Source organism: Danio rerio, chromosome 7, assembly GCF_052040795.2.
Source record: "Danio rerio strain M-AB ecotype USA chromosome 7, GRCz13ab, whole genome shotgun sequence".
Classification (NCBI taxonomy): Eukaryota; Metazoa; Chordata; class Actinopteri; order Cypriniformes; family Danionidae; genus Danio; species Danio rerio.
In genome coordinates, this window is record NC_141027.1 from 28,860,299 (window position 1) to 28,879,106 (window position 18,808).

Here is an 18,808-nt window from a genome sequence, read left to right on the forward strand (position 1 = left end):
AGTCAAGTTATGTGATTTTGCAGGTCAGAGTTCACCGAGCGTGAACTTTCTAATGCAGCAATCTGCGAAACTTGACGCATGACCTTGCGTTTCTGGTCTGCATTCGCGTGTGTCTGAATGGAAGTCTATGAGGAGAAAAGTGCAGTGTGACCGCAGCTTTAGTATGTTGTAGCAGGATTGGAGCTAAACTGTGCAGGCCTGCAGCCCTCCAGCAACTGGCTTTGACACCTGTGAGTTAGGTTGTACATTTGTAGTAAATTGCAGTGCAATGTATTGCCATTAAATATTGTCATTAAATGTATTGCCAATATTCCTCAAGACAAAGATATTGAGATAAAAAAAAATTCTGGTTATTTATAATGAGTTAAGGATCGTCTGATAATTAGTCATTAGCTAAAGTTGGAACAGCTGTGAACAATCATAAGCACGTGATCCTCTCGAAATTTGTTTATAAATAAACTTCACTTTGCGATATGTGGGATTACAGTTGAACCCCTGAGGTCGCATGGAATGTTTGGACAATCTTTTTTTTTTTTTTTTTTTCCTTTTCTGCAATTTTAATGTGTAAGGACCATTACTAACTATATGGATGGTTAGAGAGCTTTCGGATTTCATCTATAATATCTAAATTTTGTGTTTCAAAGATTAACTAATTCAGTGGATTGAAGCAACACGAGGGTGAAAATGTTCCTGTCTGGACGAACCAATCTATTAAGACCAGTAATCTAACCAGAACCAACAAAAGACACTGGAGCCTAAACTAGTGTCTTAACTAGGTGTGATGGAGAAAAGCATCAAAAAACAAACCTTTCAACATTCATATTGCCCTGAGGCATGTCAAGCATTTTGTAAGACTCTTGATTTCTATATTTGATGCGTTGTGTCAAATAGCACAAACCAATGTTGTATTTTCAACATAAAAATGCGTTCCTCCTGGCTGTGATTTTGTTGCCTCAAGCTAAATGTTTGATTTTCAGTTTTGACAGATAAAGAAGGGTGCCTTCACACTTGGTTTTAAATAAAAGAGAACAAAGATTTCAGATTCTTACCTTGACAAAACATTTCATTTCAGCAGTGTTAGGCAGTTGCATTGCTACAAGTGGTGATGCTACTAGCTTAACTACATTTCTCAGTAGCGTGTCAGTGGCGTCACTACTTTCCAGATCAAATAGCTTTTCTGTAGCTCACAAGCTACATTTACAGATCACACATCATTAAGTGATGGCACCAACATTCACGAAGCCGTGAGGCTGTGTGTCTAGCCGATGAAAGTAAATCCATATGATGGTGAGAATGACGATTTCTTCTTCATCCTGTTTTACAGTGGCCGACATCAAACTTTTTGGTCTGTGACCTCGCTAACCGATTAAGCTGCGGTCACACTAGAGTTTGAGCTTGCGAAATTGACGTACGACTCTGTGAAAAGGGGTGGGATTAAACAACATGATTAGACATTTTAAAAAGCGATTGCTCCATATTTTACATTTCTGTACAGAGGTCATGTTTTGATCCTCGATTGGTCTCACTAAATCATGTGATGCGAATTCCCAGCTCAGAGTTCACCAAGCTTCAACTTTCCTACGCAGCGGTCTGCAAAACTTTTATCAGGTAGCTTTTAGCTTAGCTTGCTACATTTCCCAAAGGGTAGATTTTAGTGTTATTAAGCTACATTTTAAGTAGAGTAACTAATAGCTTAACTCACTACAGGTTTTAAGTAGCTTGCCTAACATTGCATTTCAGTTTCACTCCCAGGTTTAGGTAAACACCGTTCACATTATCTAAACAAACCTGAATCCAGACCACATGTGCTAGTCTAAAGAGATCACACCAGTTAAACTAATCAGATTAGTACTAATAAGAATGAAAATAAAAATTGTTTTAATCGCACTAGACGACAAACCATTTTAATCTCTCACCTAAAGAACAGATCACCTCTTAACACAGGACGATAGTTGTAAATAGGTCAGCCACAGACCTGGTTCAGTGCACCTCCCTATTATTTCTTTACCTGACTCTGTGCTTTCCGCATGTGTGCTAGTTTCATTTTTTTATGGCCTATTAATAGAAACACCTCACTCGGTCTCAGCACAACCCCCAATGTGTTTTACCCAGGGGTCCTGCATTAGTCCCCACTACACCTTTTTCATTTCTAGATATCCTTAATGCATTTTTAACTAGTCTTTCAGGGGAATTGGTCCACGCACAAAAAAATGTGCAACCCTTATTTTTTTCTGTTTTGCAAATAAATGCAAAGGCATTTCACCAGCAGAGAGAGGGAAGCAAGAATTAATGTCAGTGTCAAACCTGACCTTCGAGTCTTGAAGGTGATGGATGTATATTTCTGCACAGGTGTCAACAGGGGGTCGCCGTGATAGTGATAAGTCTCCTGGACTCCTGTGAGCAGTGACAATTACCTGCTGAGAGCAAAAGTGGTTTTGCCTTTTTATTATTCAGCACAGGCACGTGCACCCGCAGAAACAAGTGCCCTCATTCAATCTTGAATAAGTAAACAAACATTAGCTAGCTTAGTCTGGATTGTCTGATACCGTCCCATTTGCTGATCTGTTTCCACACGCATGCATGTTGAGTGCTTCCACATGTGGATCTCCATTTCTGTTAGCTTGTGTTTGGTTCCCTCTGGTGGCAGGGAGGTGTTGTTGCATTTTACCGCTGTCATAGGAAGTTGGCAGCATATTTAGTGTCTCATGTCTGTCTCCTGAGGCTCATGTCTTTGATATGTAATCCCAACAGTGTGTAGGAAGAGAAGAGGAAGGATGCTGCTCTTAACCGTAAAGCCGCTTTTTATTACTCTTCCACAGAGCTTGTGAATTTCATTCATGCACACAGGAAACAAAGGAAAGGTGCAATGTGATATTTGTTATGTGGATGACAGGAGAAATGGCTGTTCTGCGGTTTGATTTAAGAACAAACAAACATCAAAGTCTGTGCTTTTGGGTTTGTTTTAATGCATGTTTTTGATTTGTTTGCATTGTTTTGGAACGTTGACTATGGCAGTGTTTCTCAGCTGGTTTTGCTTCACAACTGAGGTTTTACATTGTTCATTGACTGACAAGGCAACACTGTATCAGAATCGTTTACAAAACTTTCTTTTAAATTCTTAAATTTTAAATGAGACTTGTTTATACTTTTGTAAGAGAATTTAGATTTTTATGTACTATGTTTATACGATATATATTGTGATTAGCGATGCTCCAATTGATCGGCTAGAGATCGATCTCATAACCGTTTGTTTGCGAGTTTACAAGCAGAGGAAGATGCATGTGCACGCCTGGGTTATGCATCAGCAGAGCTACAACATAAGCAATGTTTCCAAATTGTGTTGTCACTTTTTTTTACCATTAAAAAAAAAATCTATAATTATAATAAACATTTTATTTGAAGCACCTTTCTTTCTTTCTTTTTTTCTTTTTTTTTTTTTTAACCTGCTTCTGACCATTACATTTGTGAAACATCTTAAATTTATTATCTTAGGTAAGATGAGATCTAAATGGTAAATGGTAATTGTGTTCATGCAGTTACAAACTTATATAAAGCTTAAAAAATTAGAATCGGTATTGGCCGATCACCTTGACAAGGAATCGGTACTTAGTATACTTCCAAAATCCTGATCGGAGCATCCCTAATTGTGATAGGAGTACAATTTCACCAGGTGACTTGAATAGCTCAGTTTTGTAAGACTTCATGTATAGAAATTGAACAATCAAATGTAAAATTGCACTACATAGCATCTTCATTGTATAAATAAATAAAATATGTTTAAATTCAAGTTTTAAATTGTACAATTCCTCATGCCTGAATGCTTTACACCAGGGGTGGCCAAACTCGGTCCTGGAGGGCTGGTGTCCTGCTGATTTTAGCTTCAACCACAGTTAAATTCACCTAAACTTGTTAATCAAGCTCTATCCTGGTATACTAAAAACTTTCAGGCAGCTGTGTTGAGGCAAGTTAGAGCTAAACTATGAAGGACATTGGGCCTCCGAGACTGAGTTTGGGCGGTCTTTATATGCTCATACAGTCACAGGCCTTAAAAACCTAAAAATGTTAAACATATGCTCCATTAAGATAAAAAACCCATACACTCTCATACACAACGGCAAATTTAGTTAGTCCAATATCTATAGTGCACTTGTTTGGACTGTGGGGGAAAATCTGGAGGAGACCCATGCAGACACAAGAAGAACATACAAACTCCACACAGAAATGCCAACTGGCCCCACTGGTACTCGAACAGCGACCTTCCTGCTGAAGCAACTGTGCTAACCACTGAGCCACCGTGCCACCCTTAAGACCGCATCAAAAAATCTAAATAAAACAGCAATCTAAATAAAGCTAATATATATATTTTTGAAGGTGTGTATATATATATATATATATATATATATATATATATATATATATATATATATATATATATATATATATATATATATTAGGAACCATTACTGTTTGGAAGTATCTTTTTTACTGTGGTGTTCAAAATTTTTACTTCTGTCTTTCTCTAAGGAGATGGAGTTGTTGGAGGCTCTTCTCAGGGCAAAGTCAGAGGCTCCAGACTCGTGGGACGGTCGCAGTGCCAGTAGCTTGCGCTCTGCCCTCAGCCGGCAGGACAGGAACAGACTGCTGTGGGAGGATCTGGCTGCCCTGGAGGAGGACACCAGCAAGCTCAACGCTCTCCAACTACGCCTGGATGAATCCCAGAAAGTCCTGCTAAAAGAACGAGAGTAAGAGATCCACTGTTCAAGTGGCAGTAATGCGTGAAAAAAACAGAACAGTCAGAGCAGTCTGTTTGTCATGGCGATGATGATGATCTGTGCTGTGTATTGTGTCAAACATCTCATGAGTTCCTCTTTCTCTTAGAGATAAACATGCGCTTATTAAAAACATTGAGAAGCTGGAGGCAGAGCTGAGCCAGTGGAAACTCAAATATGAGGAGCTGAACAAGAGCAAGCAAGAGGCCTTGAAACAGGTGAGGGGAAAAAAAACTTATTTGATTTGAACTGTTGTCCAAATTAAAGATGGAAATAAATGGGTCAAAAACCAGATGCTTCTCTTAAAAGTTAAATTGATGAAAGGGGTTTCATATACCCAGAAATCATAATAAATGCAAATAACATCTCTATTGTTTTTGGTAAAATTTAGATGGCCTTATCTTCCATTGTCATTTAGAGTAATATTGTCATAGCTAATGAATTAGCTTTATAACCAAGTGTTTAATTATCTTCTTTACTATGAAATTAGTTCAAAAGTTCTCAGTGTAGACCATATGTAGGTGGAAGACACTCACCTGGATAGACTGTTGCATGTGCATATATTTGGTTTATTATAGCTTTTAAAGAGCTTATAAGTAGAGTAAAAAAAAATGAGTATGTATTCACCTTATTTTTTTGCGTATGAGCAGGCGCAGCCATTTGAATCTTTTTGGCTTGAAACTTCCGGTCTCATTCACTTCTATTCACTTTTAGACATTAAAAACAGCTGGTTAATGTTGCAAACTGGAATTTTCTTCTTATATTATTCTACTTTTTTTGTTTAGTCGTGCAAACCCTTGTTTGTTGAGCAAGTAGTTTGACAGTTTTCTGCCATTTATTATTCCCGCTCAGTTGCCTATGGCAAAAATGACTAGGAAGTTCGAAACCAAGTAAGGTCAATATAAATAAGGTCAATACAACTGACTTATTACACATTATGTAAAATATGTGACTAAGAAACAACTAATTGAATTTTTTTTGTTGGGGCGAGTAGAAATCCTTTTCACCAGACTAACTGGGCCATTAGAAAAAAAACCTTAGCATGTAGAACTGTGTAAATCTAAAATATCGTTAACCAATGAAATATTTTATGATTGGACAAGTAAAAATCTCTCCCACTAGACCAACTGTGTTAGTAGAAAAAAATCCTTGGCATATAGATCTGTATAAGTTTAAAATATCATTCATAATGGTCTTAAAAAGGTCTTAAAGTCTTAAATTGTACTTGGTGAAACCTGTAGAAACCCTGGTTAAAGAGGGAAAAAACAACTAAAGCAGGAAAAAAAAAAAACAATGTTATATGCTATATTGTTGTCAGCATTTGAAGAAGTTAAAAACCTTTCAAAAAGTTGTCCTAAAGCTATTAAACAACCCCCGTTCTTGTTTTCGGACAGTTTTCTAAAATCTGTATATAAAGCCTATTCCTTCAGATTGCAGAAATTCTACAGTTGATATAAAATCATGCAATATTATAAACTTTCCTTTTAGACATTTAGTGACAAATAGTGTAGAAAATGGCTTGATTGCTTTTAAGCAGATTTATACTGCATCGTAAATATCTCAACTGTACTGTCCAAAAGTGACTGCTAGATTGCAATTACGTTCCTCTGATGGAAAATAAATCACCTTTCTGAGGATTTGCAGTTGCATAAAAATATATTAAATGCAGCAAGGCTGGAAAAAATGAACTTGGATGTGTCGCCCAACTTTCAGAAATATGCTGGATATTTATTTCAGCAGCCAAATGGCTTCGTAACAGCTGTGGAGCGTTTATCTTTCTGGCTTCATTTATTGAATGGTGGATTTTCCGGCATCAAGTCAAGACACCAGTCGCTGAGCCTTAATTGTGAACATTAGTATTCTGGCTTTAGTGCTCTGTTTGTTATTTGTGGATCATTTTGGATTTGCAAATAACAAAAAAAGTACTGAAGCCAGACCACTAACACATGTTATTCTCATGAGGAACTGATCTCCAGCACTTCCATGTTAAAAGAGCATGAAATCCTTGGCCTTGTCCAATTTTCCTCTGGGCAATTTCTAGTCAGAGCTTTAATCAGCAGGAAGAATGCATTGAGCAAGTGCACAGGGTTCAGTCCTCCGGTGGCCTGTTCATCAAACCTCTCAGCTCTTCATCTTCACTTCCAGATGTCATATTTTTTCTTATAAGAGGCACCGATCTTACATTCCAGTGACCAAACATCCCATTTTTCATGGGACAGTGCCATATTTCAGCTTTTTTAAATGCCACGACATTTTATGAAATATCAAGTTTTGTCTTTACTTAATTTTTGTTTTCCTAAAAATTCATCTTTACTGATAGCTAGTTGCAGTGTTCTAACATGCAAATTTAGTGTAATCGAAGGTAGACAATAATTTCATTTTATATGTTGAAGAAAATATTCCATCCAGTTGTTGTGGAGTGGACTCTGGCGACGGATTTGTGAGTTCACAAGCAGTTTATTAAACAGATTAGTCTGGCAGGCAACGGTCAAAACAGGGGCAAACAGAAGTATACAGGAAATCCACAATACGTAGTCAAAAACAGGCAAGTGGTCAGGACAGGGGGCGAAACTAACGGAAACAATAAAACATGCTATACAAGGCAAGACAAGGAAACACTTTGTTAACTTACAGGTTAACAAGACTCAGCAATGTGTGACTGCATCCAAAATAGCATACTTCAATACTATGTAGTATGTTACAATCAGTATGCTAGCCAAGCAGTAATTCTGAATCCATCGAATTCGTAAAACAGTATGTGAGACGTACCCGAAAGTGCGCATCTGATGCACGCTACGCCTATCCCATAAGGCACAGAGAGAGAATTCATCAATGGGAATGAATCGACGTAACTGATGGGTAGTTCATGCTTAGTCCCTTTATTCATTAGAGGTCACCACAGTGGAATGAACTGCCAACTTATCCAGCATATGTTTTAACTCAGCTGATGTCCTTCCAGCCACAACCCAGGTGGCAAAACAAATGGAAACAAAAAAAATTATGCAAAAGGTCAATAACAAGGCTAGACAGGGCTTCGTAAAGTTACAGGTTTACAAGACTCAGCTGTGTGTGTGTGGTAAAAATAAAGTACAGGTAATCAGTCCATAATGAATCACCAGCTGTGTGTGAAATAAGGGGGAATCATGAACTGGTGTGTGTGTGTGAGGTGCATGATGGTATTTGTAGTCCAGTTCAGTGACAGATGTGTAGTTCTCCAGCAATCTGCAAGGATTAGATCACTGGTAATTGTGACACCAATCACATTTTCAAAATAATTAAATTCAGATTGATCAGGTTATCCAGCATTCCACTCTAAGAAATCTATTAGCCCTGGACTGTAAAAAAAAAGACAAAGTCACAACAATAAAGGGTTTTTGTTACTTTAACTTATTTTAATAAGTTAATTGGGTTTCAGCTAATTTTGATTAAGGTATGCAAAGTTTTACTTAATATCTTTAGTCAGTTAGGTTGATGTAAGTTGAGGTGACTAGAAAAAATCATTTAGATTTAACAAAAGACTATTTAGGCAGCATGATTTTTTTTAGTGTTTTAATTACATTTTAATTACAGACAAAAAATGACACCTAAATATATAAAATATAAAATGGCAGGCATTATGGGGATAGTTCTGTCAAAACATTCAATTCTGTCATTTACTCACCCTTCACTTGTTCCAAACCTGTTAGAGACTCTTCACAAAAAGAATATATTCTGGACTATTGACTTGCATGCTACTTGTTTTTCTTACCATGGAAGTCAATGGTTACAGGTTTTTAGTGTTCTTCAAAATATTTTCTTCTGTGTTCATGTTCAACATAAGAAATAAACTCAGAGTTTTGCAACCACTTGAGGCTGATTAAATAGTTTATAAATTTTCAGTTTTCTGTGAACTATCCCTTTAACCACAAGCATTTAGGTCCATAAGTCCATTAAATCATTCCATCTAAAATATTACAGCATGCATCTCCGATAGAGCACCACTAGGGGGCAGTTTTTACCCACGAACAACTCAGCCTGCTATCGCTTATGAATGGTTAGGCTTCACTGCTCAGTATTTCTTTCAGTCAAGCAATTTTATGAAAGAGAGCCACACTGATTGGGCCCAGGGAAATTCTGACTTTCAATACAAGCCTTCCATAGAGAGAAGAAGGGACTGATTCACCATCACATACCTAGACCTCATCACAGGCATATATAGCGGAGAGATGATGAGTTGCAGGGGATCTGCTTCTCTTTTTAATAACCTCAACCCATGAGGATGTGCATGAATACCATGAGATGATGAGTAGGAAGCGTGCGCGCGCCACACTCGCTAGTTTAATAGATGAGCTGCCTGTCCTCAGCCCAGCTGTGTGAGCTCACGACCTGCAGCGAATGTTAATCACTGCGTTTGAGTCACAGTACGCCGAGTGTGAGACGCCGCACGGAGAGAAGACTTTGACCGAAGTGCTCCTCTTCCTTAATGGCAAATGTTCTAGACCGTATTGCCACAGAATGTCTGTACAAGTCATATTAAACGAGCGCGGTTTCACTGAGTTTCATCAACTGTGAAATGAGTTTAAAAAGCAGGCTCATTCACAATCAGAATGTTAAATCTGTTTGAATACCAACTACATCTTCAGAGTATTGCACAGTTTGGCACACAGACAGCCCGTGTAGCTTATTTGAATGCCACAGATATTCTGAGACAAAAGCGAGGGATGGACGTTTTACTAAAGATCACAAGGTTAGAAATGAGAGAGTGACTCGGTTTACATGGATCTGAATAATAAGACTAGAAGCCCAGTCGAAAATAAAAGAAGTCACAAATCCAATTACAGCTTTATATTTGCATTGTAGAAATTAGCATGGTAAATAAGGCATTTTAAATCGTGTTTTAGTCCACAGGTGTCAAATTCAGTTTTTGAAGGGCTGCAGCTTTGCACAGTTTAGTTCCAACCATAATTAATCACACTAATTGAGTCTTTCAGTCTTGTTTTGTAACCTACAAGTGTGTTGAAACAGGTTTGCAACTAAACTATGCAGGGCTGAGTTTGACACCCCTGTTTTAGTCCATGTGATGGGACATGTAAACTCTGAAACTGGGAAGTTTTCTGCATGTGCAGTGAGAAAGCAATTTAGTAGAACATTATAAAGAAGGTTTGTTTTAGCTGGAACTGTGGTTTTTGGTTATTCATAAAATGTTATTCAATGACTACAGTCCTTTTGGTAGTCAAAAAATACAGACACGGGCAAAACAATGTAATACCTCTTTCTCCTACTGTGCTTCATTGAGGTATTGTGTTGGAAAAAATATCACTCTTAATATTAAGACACTTGCAGATGATTTATTTCATACATTATTATTATTAATCTGATCTACTTTTATAAATTTAATCCACTTTGAAGAGGAAGGTTCTTGTCAGATAAAGCACTAGTGAACATTCATGGTAACACTTTACTTTTATTAAACCTTTATAATGACACATCATGAATGTGAATGAAATGTAATGTCCTTTATAACACCCCTTCAAGTAAAGTGTTACCAAATTTGACCAAAATTTCTCTGATAGCCTAAAGGTGAGTTAATTAACAGGAAAAAAAGTTACTTTCACGGAAACTACATTAGCACTATGTTGTTAAAATTTACTTTGCAGATTTTCTATGTCTTACAGTCTCTGACATTCATCAAAATGGCTTTATTTACAATCACCTGTTGTTAAAAATAGTTTTCGATTAAACATTAGACATTTAAACCTATAAGCACCAATAGGATCAAATGACCATTATGCATTTGTTTTTACACCTTTATTTTCATGCTGCTCATGTTTTCATGTTCTGTGGTTGTAGGCTATGCCATTCACCTACTGGGAGGGTGGTAATCCGTTTTAGTCTGAATTAATAAAAGAAGGTGATTTATGGCTGGCAAATGGATATTAGAGGCACTAAATGCCATGAGTGATGGTGAGTCTAATGGTGGTAGATATCACGGGTGAATGGACTGCATCTTGGGTCGGTCCAGCATCGTAGCTGACTGACTATCATCACATCAAGACTATTACTTTGTGACATTAGTCTTAGACAAATAAATCAGGAGTCTCTTGCCTGAGTAAATTTGACAAATCTTGCTTTAAATTATAGGTATACAATAAACCCAAGGGGCCAAAGTGCTCATGCAGCATCTACATGTCAGAAAATCAAACTTGTTTCATAAAAATATGTACATTAGCCTGGTACATTTGTCACATTCACATTAACACTGATTTTAGCCCATCATTGAGTCTATTTATTTACTTGTGTAAATATGTGCAAATTTATATTTACTCAGTTTTTAAAAATCATTTGAGTAATAATATTGACTAATATGAAAACGTTTATATGATTTATTTACAATACAGTTTGTAAAGTAATATTTTCTGTCTTTTAGTAGAGATATTATATGAAAGACTTGTTTTGTTTACCAAACAAGTGGAAGTAATTGGATTTGCATCTTAAATATTAAATCAAAGTTAAAAAGCTATTATTTTTTTATTTTAAATGTTACATTTTTGGTTGTTATACTAAAATCATTCCACATAAATCCACAGATTTTTTACAGTTCTCTGCAGAAATAGCAATGTCTGCAGATTCTATCTGGCCCTACTAATAAGCTAATAACTTTTAATAATAGTCTTTTTTTAATCTGTCCCACAGCTGAACCTGTTGAAGGAGGTGCATCAAGATGAACTTGGCCGCATGTCTGAAGACCTGGAGGATGAGTTGGGTGCCCGCACCAACATGGACAAGAAACTAGCAGAGCTTCGTACAGAGGTGAAACACGTGTACTTTTTCTACCTGTGTTGCACTGTTTCGAGATGGCCAGACGGTTCAATGTCACTCCAGGACACACTGTGATCTACATCAAAGCGGCACACCCTCCAGGCTATAAACATCCATCCGCTGTCTCTCCTGAGCTTCGGCTAGCACGACGCCAGCCTTCAAGTCCCTCTGTTAGTCAGCCACATTCCCAGCATGCAGTGTTAGCAGCAGGGTGCTGTTGAGATGAACCTGGCAGGAGAGAGTGACATTATGCACTTTAATGCGCTCCTTAAAGAGCGCCGGCACTCCCGTGTGTCGGCTCAGATCCACTGCGTCTCCTCATCTCCTAAACCCCCGGTGACCTGCCTTCATCTCTGCCCTCAGGAATCCAGGCGTTTCGCAGGCGCTGCCTCGTCTCAGCAGTCAAATGACATTAAAGAAATATTAATGACTAGCTGGTCTGGGGAGAGTTTGGGGTGTGCCAGGAAAAGTCAGCCAGCACTTAAGGTGAATGTGGAAGGGATGGTTTCCCATTAAACTGCTTTTAGCAGCAGGTCAGAACGAGGAAATCATGGAGAGCTCTTCACTTAGTTCAACATCATTCTGGGTTAATAGGTGTCCTGTGTGCTAATGCAGCATTAGTCCTTCCTGATCGTGGCTATGTGCTCGGGAAATGCTGGCTCTTCATATTTTGTACATTTAGAGTTCTGCACAAAGTGTTGGTATTAGCAAGTTTATAGGAATTTCAGTGCATTTCAGTTGCCCAACAAAAAAAAAAATAATAATTTCTTGTACTGAGTAAACTTAGTTAACTTATTGTATGGTATAATTTTTCAAATTGGCGCAGTGGGTAGCGCTGTTGCCTCGCAGCAAGGAGGTCACTGGTTCGAGTCTCGACTGGGTCAATTGGCATTTCTGTGTGGAGTTTGCATGCTCTCCCCGTGTTGGCGTGGGTTTCCTCCGGGTGCTCCGGTTTCCCTCACAAGTCCAAAGAGATGCACTGTAGGTGAATTGGGTAAGCTAAATTGTTCGTAGTCATGTGTGTAAATGAGAGTCTATGAGTGTTTCTCAGTGATGGGTTGCAGATGCAAGGGCAGCCGCTGCGTAAAACATATGCTGGATAAGTTGGCGGTTCATTCCTCTGTGGCAACCCTGATTAATACAGGGACTAAACCGAAAATGAATAAATGAATTTTTCAATGCATATTGTGTAAAAGGAGCTTAACCAAAAGAAAACAGAATGCAAAGTTTTGATAACCTAAACCTGCATAATAAAACATTTTTTTAGGCTTATAAAGTAAAAAGAAGTTGACTGAACATAAACGTGACATTTTTCTGCAAAACCATTTTTATTAAATATTTGTATATTGACATTGACCAATTAAAATAGAAAAATGTAAAAGTAGGCTATGCAAATGCAACTAGCTAAATATGTCTCTGCACATAATGGACGTTCTACCAGAAACTTACATTTTCACGGCTAAAAAAATGTGAGAGGGCCCAAATTAAGCTTTGTCGTTCTCCTAAAAAAATCATACAAAAACTAATATGAAGTCATACAAATCAATGATAGACTGCATGCTTGATCACTGTCAGCTTAAGTCATAACCTTAAACATGTAATGCAAGCAATTTATGTTAAATTTATTGGAAATGTGACCGGATTGACAAAAACATGGGGACAATTATAAATTCATTTGTATTATATATTTGTAGTATTTATAATTTCTTGTTTTTAATCGGTTGATGCGAGTCATAACAACTTAAACTTGTTATTTCTTAGCTTTCTTTTCTAAATAACAGTTTTTAGCATAGCAAACCTATTAAAGCTGTAGGTGCAATTGGGCTGAGGACAAGGACAATAACAGGGTTAATACATTTGTAAAGTGTTTTTAATAAAGACAAACAATCTGAAAACCAAAGTAATGACATATTCCTTTACTGAACAACTCGCAGAAATCAACCATCAGTCCATTTTAGACATTTTTGTAATGACATACTTTTTTCCCCACTGTATTTATGTTTTTAAATTACTCAAAAATGTGAGTACACAAAACATGCACATACTTGTTTTTCATTGGCTAAATGGATTTTATACTTTAAAACCGCATATTATATTTCTTAACACACCTGATTTAGATCATCAACTCATTAACCGAGAGATCCATGAACTGGTCCTTGTGTGTCGAATAAGAGAGACATACAGAACGTCATACAAGAAATCCAAATTGGGGATGGGGTGCACGAGAATCGGAATTGAGAACCACTGCCCTTACCCTATCACTATACCCAACCCTTAAAGTAAGCCTGTGGGACATTATATAAAGACCCCATTAAGTATGTTTTTAACATTAGACGTCCTCATAAACCACCTCAGATTTGTAATTCTTAAGTCTTACCCATGTCATTACATTTGTGTCTTTGTAAACCACCAAACCAGTACACATACAGTTGAAGTCAGAATTATTAGCCCCCCTGTTTAGTTTTTTTTCCCCCAATTGATGTTTAACGGAGAGAAGATTGTTTTTAACATATTTATAAACATAATAGTTTTAACAACTCATTACTAATAACTAATTTATTTTAATCTTTGCCATGATGACAGTAAATAATATTTTAATATATATATATATATATATATATATATATATATATATATATATATATATATATATATATATATATATATATATATATATATATATATATATAGGACACTTCTATAAATCGGTTCTTAAATCGGTTAATTAGGTTAACTAGGCAGGTTAGGGTAATTAGGCAAGTTATTGTATAACAAAGGTTTGTTTGGTAGACAATTGGAAAAAAATAAATAGCTAATAATAAGGGGCTAATGATTTTGACCCTAAAATGTTTTTAAAAAAATTAAAAACTGCTTTTATTCTGGCTGAAAAAAAACAAATAAGACTTTCTCCAGAAGAAAAAATATTATCAGACATGCTGTGAAAATGTCTTTGCTCTGTTAAACATCATTAGGGAAATATTTAAAAAAGAAAAAAAAAAATCAAAGGCGGGCTAACAATTCTGACTTCAACTGTATATAGTATGTATATTAAATAAAATGCTGTTCTTTTTAACTTTGTTTCTCAAAAATATGCTGACGAATATCACAAAAGATGCCTTTACTTCTAATTTAAGTTGTCACTTTTTTTGTAAAGTGATTTATACAACCTAGATTGTGTCAAAACAGCATTACAGAGATAAACAGGCAACAAAGGAAAGGGAGAAATGAAATTTCATCATTGTGAAACAAATTCAATACATCAGAGCACATTCAGTTCTGCAGAACACTGGTTTTGTTCCAGTTATTTCAGTGATGATTCAGTTCAGCTCAATACGAATGCCAGCGTTGATGGATGTGAATTTACTCTTTCATTGCCCTCAAACTTTTTCCTAATGTGTTCTCACATCTCTCTTCCCTCTCCTGTCCTCCTGGATGTCTGTGCAGATGGAGCGTCTGCAGGTGGAGAATGCAGCAGAGTGGGGTCGTCGGGAGCGTCTGGAGACGGAAAAGCTGGCTCTGGAGAGGGAAAACAAAAAGCTGCGCACCCAGATGGAAGACCTGGAGGAGCAGCTGGCACGCAAGCGCAGGCAGGCCGCCAGCGCCCTGGACACCGACCTCAAGACCATCCAGAGTGAGCTGTTTGAGAGGAACAAGGTGAGGGAAGGAGAACGCCGTCCACACAGCACAAATAATCCCAAACGTACCCGTAAGCATTTTTCAACATCTCAGATTCTGCTGTACAGCGCTTGAGAGGTGAATGAAGTGTGGCAGCAGTTGCAAAGTATCTAAGCCCTTTTTTGTATCCGCTATCAAGATGATTTTTGGTTGATTGGAACACAAGTAGACAAGGTTGACAGTTTGTCTCTTTTGTGCAGTATCTGTGATCTTTTAATCTAATATTGCAAAACACTTGCACAGTTCACATGCTGTACAATTAAAACAAATCATATAAACAATTTAATTGGTGAACAGTTTTACAGTTTTAGATTTTTTTGTTTGTTAACTGAGTGATACAATTACAAATATAGAATGCATTTCTTTTTATTTTGTAATGCAGCATGTACACTGCCAGACAAATACCTTGTCGTTGATCCCAGTTGTAAGAGCAACAAATAGTAACTTGATTTCTAGTTGATCATTTGGAAAAGTGGTAGATTTTCCTGAGTAATCAATTATTGAACGGCATCCTATTCATCACAAATACTGCAGAAGCCTTATTGGAACCCGCATAGACCCATGCTTCTCAAAGAAATCAAGTTTGGTAAAGGAAAAATCATGGTTTGGGGTTACATTCAGTAACACATTGTTCAGCAGAATAGCGCTCCTCCTCATGCTTCAGCCTCCACATCAACGTTCCTGAAAGCAAAGAAGGTCAAGGTACTCCAGGATTGGCCAGCCCAGTAACCAGTTATGAACATTATTGAGCATGTCTGAGGAAAGATGGAGGAGGTATTGAAAATGAATCCAAAGAATCTTGATGAACTCTAGGGGTCCTGCAAGAAGGCTTTCTTTGCCGTTCCAGATGACTTTATTAACAAGTTATTTGAGTCATAGCAGAGATGTATGAATGCTGTCGTCCAAGATCATTGGAGTCACAATCAATATTAATTCTTTTTCCTCTGCGACATGACTTTATATTCTATACTGTACATTATTTCTGTTAACTGACAAGACTTTTGTCTAAATAAAGTCAGACCTTACTGTCATACTTAAATAATTAAAAATCAAGGCATAATCATAACTTGCTTAACTAAAATAATCCTAATCTAGAGGCCTTTGCTTTTCATAAAAGCCACTTCTGATACCAAATGATCAACTAGAAGTCAAGAACATATTTGTTATTACTAAAACTTGGATGGGTGACAAGACTTTTGTCAGGTAATGTATATGGTTTTAATATACACTGTCTGCAATTAAATGTAATTATTCAATTGAAACTAATTAGTTTTAGTCTCTGTCTGAATTAAATCATTAATTGTGTGCAAGGGATCAGTTTTCTTTGCTCAAAGTGATAAAGCAGCACTCATTTTGCTGATGAAAATCGTATCCCTGTGTTGCTTTGCACTAAATAAAATGATTAACACTGCAATGATTTTATATACAGTATTAAATAAAGCACTTCCATTTTGTTTCACCAAAGATAAGCACCAATTCACAGATACTGTTTGAGTTCTACTTTGACAATGCAAAATATTTTTTTATTTTCATTTTTATGAATATATTTAGTGTTATAACATGAAATGAGGCAAGAGTAAATGATACAGCGAGCAGTAGCTTTAGTTTTTCTTCTTATAGCTGCAAAATATGAGTATGATCACTATGCTGTTCAAAAGCATTTCAGCGTAATGCATTTACCTCTAGAAGTGATCGAAATTGGATAAGCTTAATATATTTTACACCCCTTTTACACCAGAATTGAGCATCGTTCATGTGTGATCGGATCAATGAAAGTGCATCTTCATACCGGGTGTAAACATGGCCTAAGCTGCCTCCTTCAATAAATTCAGGCCATGTCACGAAGGTAAAAGTGCCGTATCCATTAGATCATCTGATGTTGTGTTGGATATTGGCTGTTCTGAATAAATTGTTCAGTGTGTGTGTTTGTACAATGCTGCTGAGGCTCTATTAAAGTAGTGTGTCAGGAAATCCAGACACTTACGGCCAGAGCCCTTATGAGCGGCCATTAGTGCGGCCAGAGATTTATGAAGTGATCCAAAGCTCTCCTCATATAGACGCTGTAAATCACTCGCTCACCTGCTCTTTCACTTCTGCCTAAAAGTGGGAAAGATTTAAAGAGCGTGCTGAAGAGAGAGATGAATATGAGCAGAGAGGGTTGTTTTAGAGACAAGTGCATTCCGAAAGAATGACTGAATTTAGCATGTCAATTAAATGGAGAGTTTAGCCAAAAAAAGAGAAATCTGGCATCATTTATTCACATTTTATTTGTTTTCAATGTGTATGGCTTTCTTTATTCTGTTGAACGCAAAAGAAGATATTTGAAGAAAGCTGGAAACCTTTGGTTTTTTAATCACAGATCGGATCTTTTTTTTTTTTTTAGATCAGAGAAAAAGGAAACGACAAATGTTGTTTGGTTTCCATTTATACAAAATAAAAACGCAAAAACTCTCTTGATAAAACGCAGATTTGAATAATTTATCATTCATGTTGCGCGGGTTTGAATTGACATCACAATCTTTTAATGTTTAATTGTGCAGCTTTATGCTGAATGCAGTAATGTAGGTGACAGAAAACACCTTTTATTTAGTAACCTAAGCAAGCCTTTAGGTAGATTTAACCACAACGTCTTCCATCATTATATTTTACAGGGAAGCCAAAATGCTTTCAACAGGTGATTTGAATGATGCGGGAAGAAATAGAGTATTGAATGTTGGAGAAACCTACAAGTTCAAAAAAAGGTATTAATCTATGGGTCATGTGCTTTCTGAACTGTGGGTTATGATTTGTACAGATCATGCATCAACTGTGATCTTTTACACCCCTAGTTACAGGTTTTCAGCTCTCTTTAAAATGTTTTTTTGTGTTTAACAGATAAAAGAATAAGCTTGTAAGAGTAAAAAGTGGATAATTTAATTTATGAGCAGTGTTGGGCACATTCCTTTAAAAGAGCAGTCATAGTTACTTGTAACTTCTTACAAATAGTAACTGAGTTATATAAATTATATACAGTATATTCACATAAACATTCTTGCCTTTCACCTCAACGAGGGAAAAGTAGTGCTTATATTTCCAAATGCTGCCTTTTAAATTTGTTGGATTTGCCATCGTTCGACTCCTGGTCTTTGGTGTGTGCGACTGACTGTGCGTGTGCTTGTGTGTGAACACACTCTGCCTCTGTTTGGCAAACAATAGAAATGTACTCTATTTAAGCCAATCATCACGTTCTGTTACACCACGTTCACAGACACACCATTCATCATTACTGGTTGGTTATGTGTGGCACCCCAATCCCAAACACACACACCCACTTCATAGAAAGAGAGATCCTATGGCTGAGAGACACTGCTTGCATGAAAACCACTTCAGTGATCTCAATTATAGTAATGCACAATTGATTGTCGGTAATGGCAATGGCGTTGTAACCTGGGAACCAGTAATTCATTTGATTACTCATTACTGAAAAAAGTATCACCGTTAGTAATGCTGTTTATTTAAAGGGACATTATTTCCATCACTGTTTAAGAGTGAACTGGCCTTTTAAGGCAAGATGTTGCATGTAAATA

The 18,808-nt window shown here is 36.9% G+C and overlaps 1 protein-coding gene across 2 annotated transcripts in view; it reads left to right on the top strand.

Annotated features, from left to right (window-relative positions):
- Positions 1 to 18,808, top strand: part of ccdc102a (coiled-coil domain containing 102A) — a 112,468-nt gene that overhangs the window by 52,292 nt on the left and 41,368 nt on the right. For both annotated transcript variants that reach the window (XM_087258850.1, NM_205552.1), the window contains 4 exon segments: positions 4,525 to 4,742; positions 4,879 to 4,987; positions 11,442 to 11,558; positions 15,012 to 15,221. In XM_087258850.1, coding sequence (XP_087114976.1) covers positions 4,525 to 4,742; positions 4,879 to 4,987; positions 11,442 to 11,558; positions 15,012 to 15,221 — 654 coding nt within the window.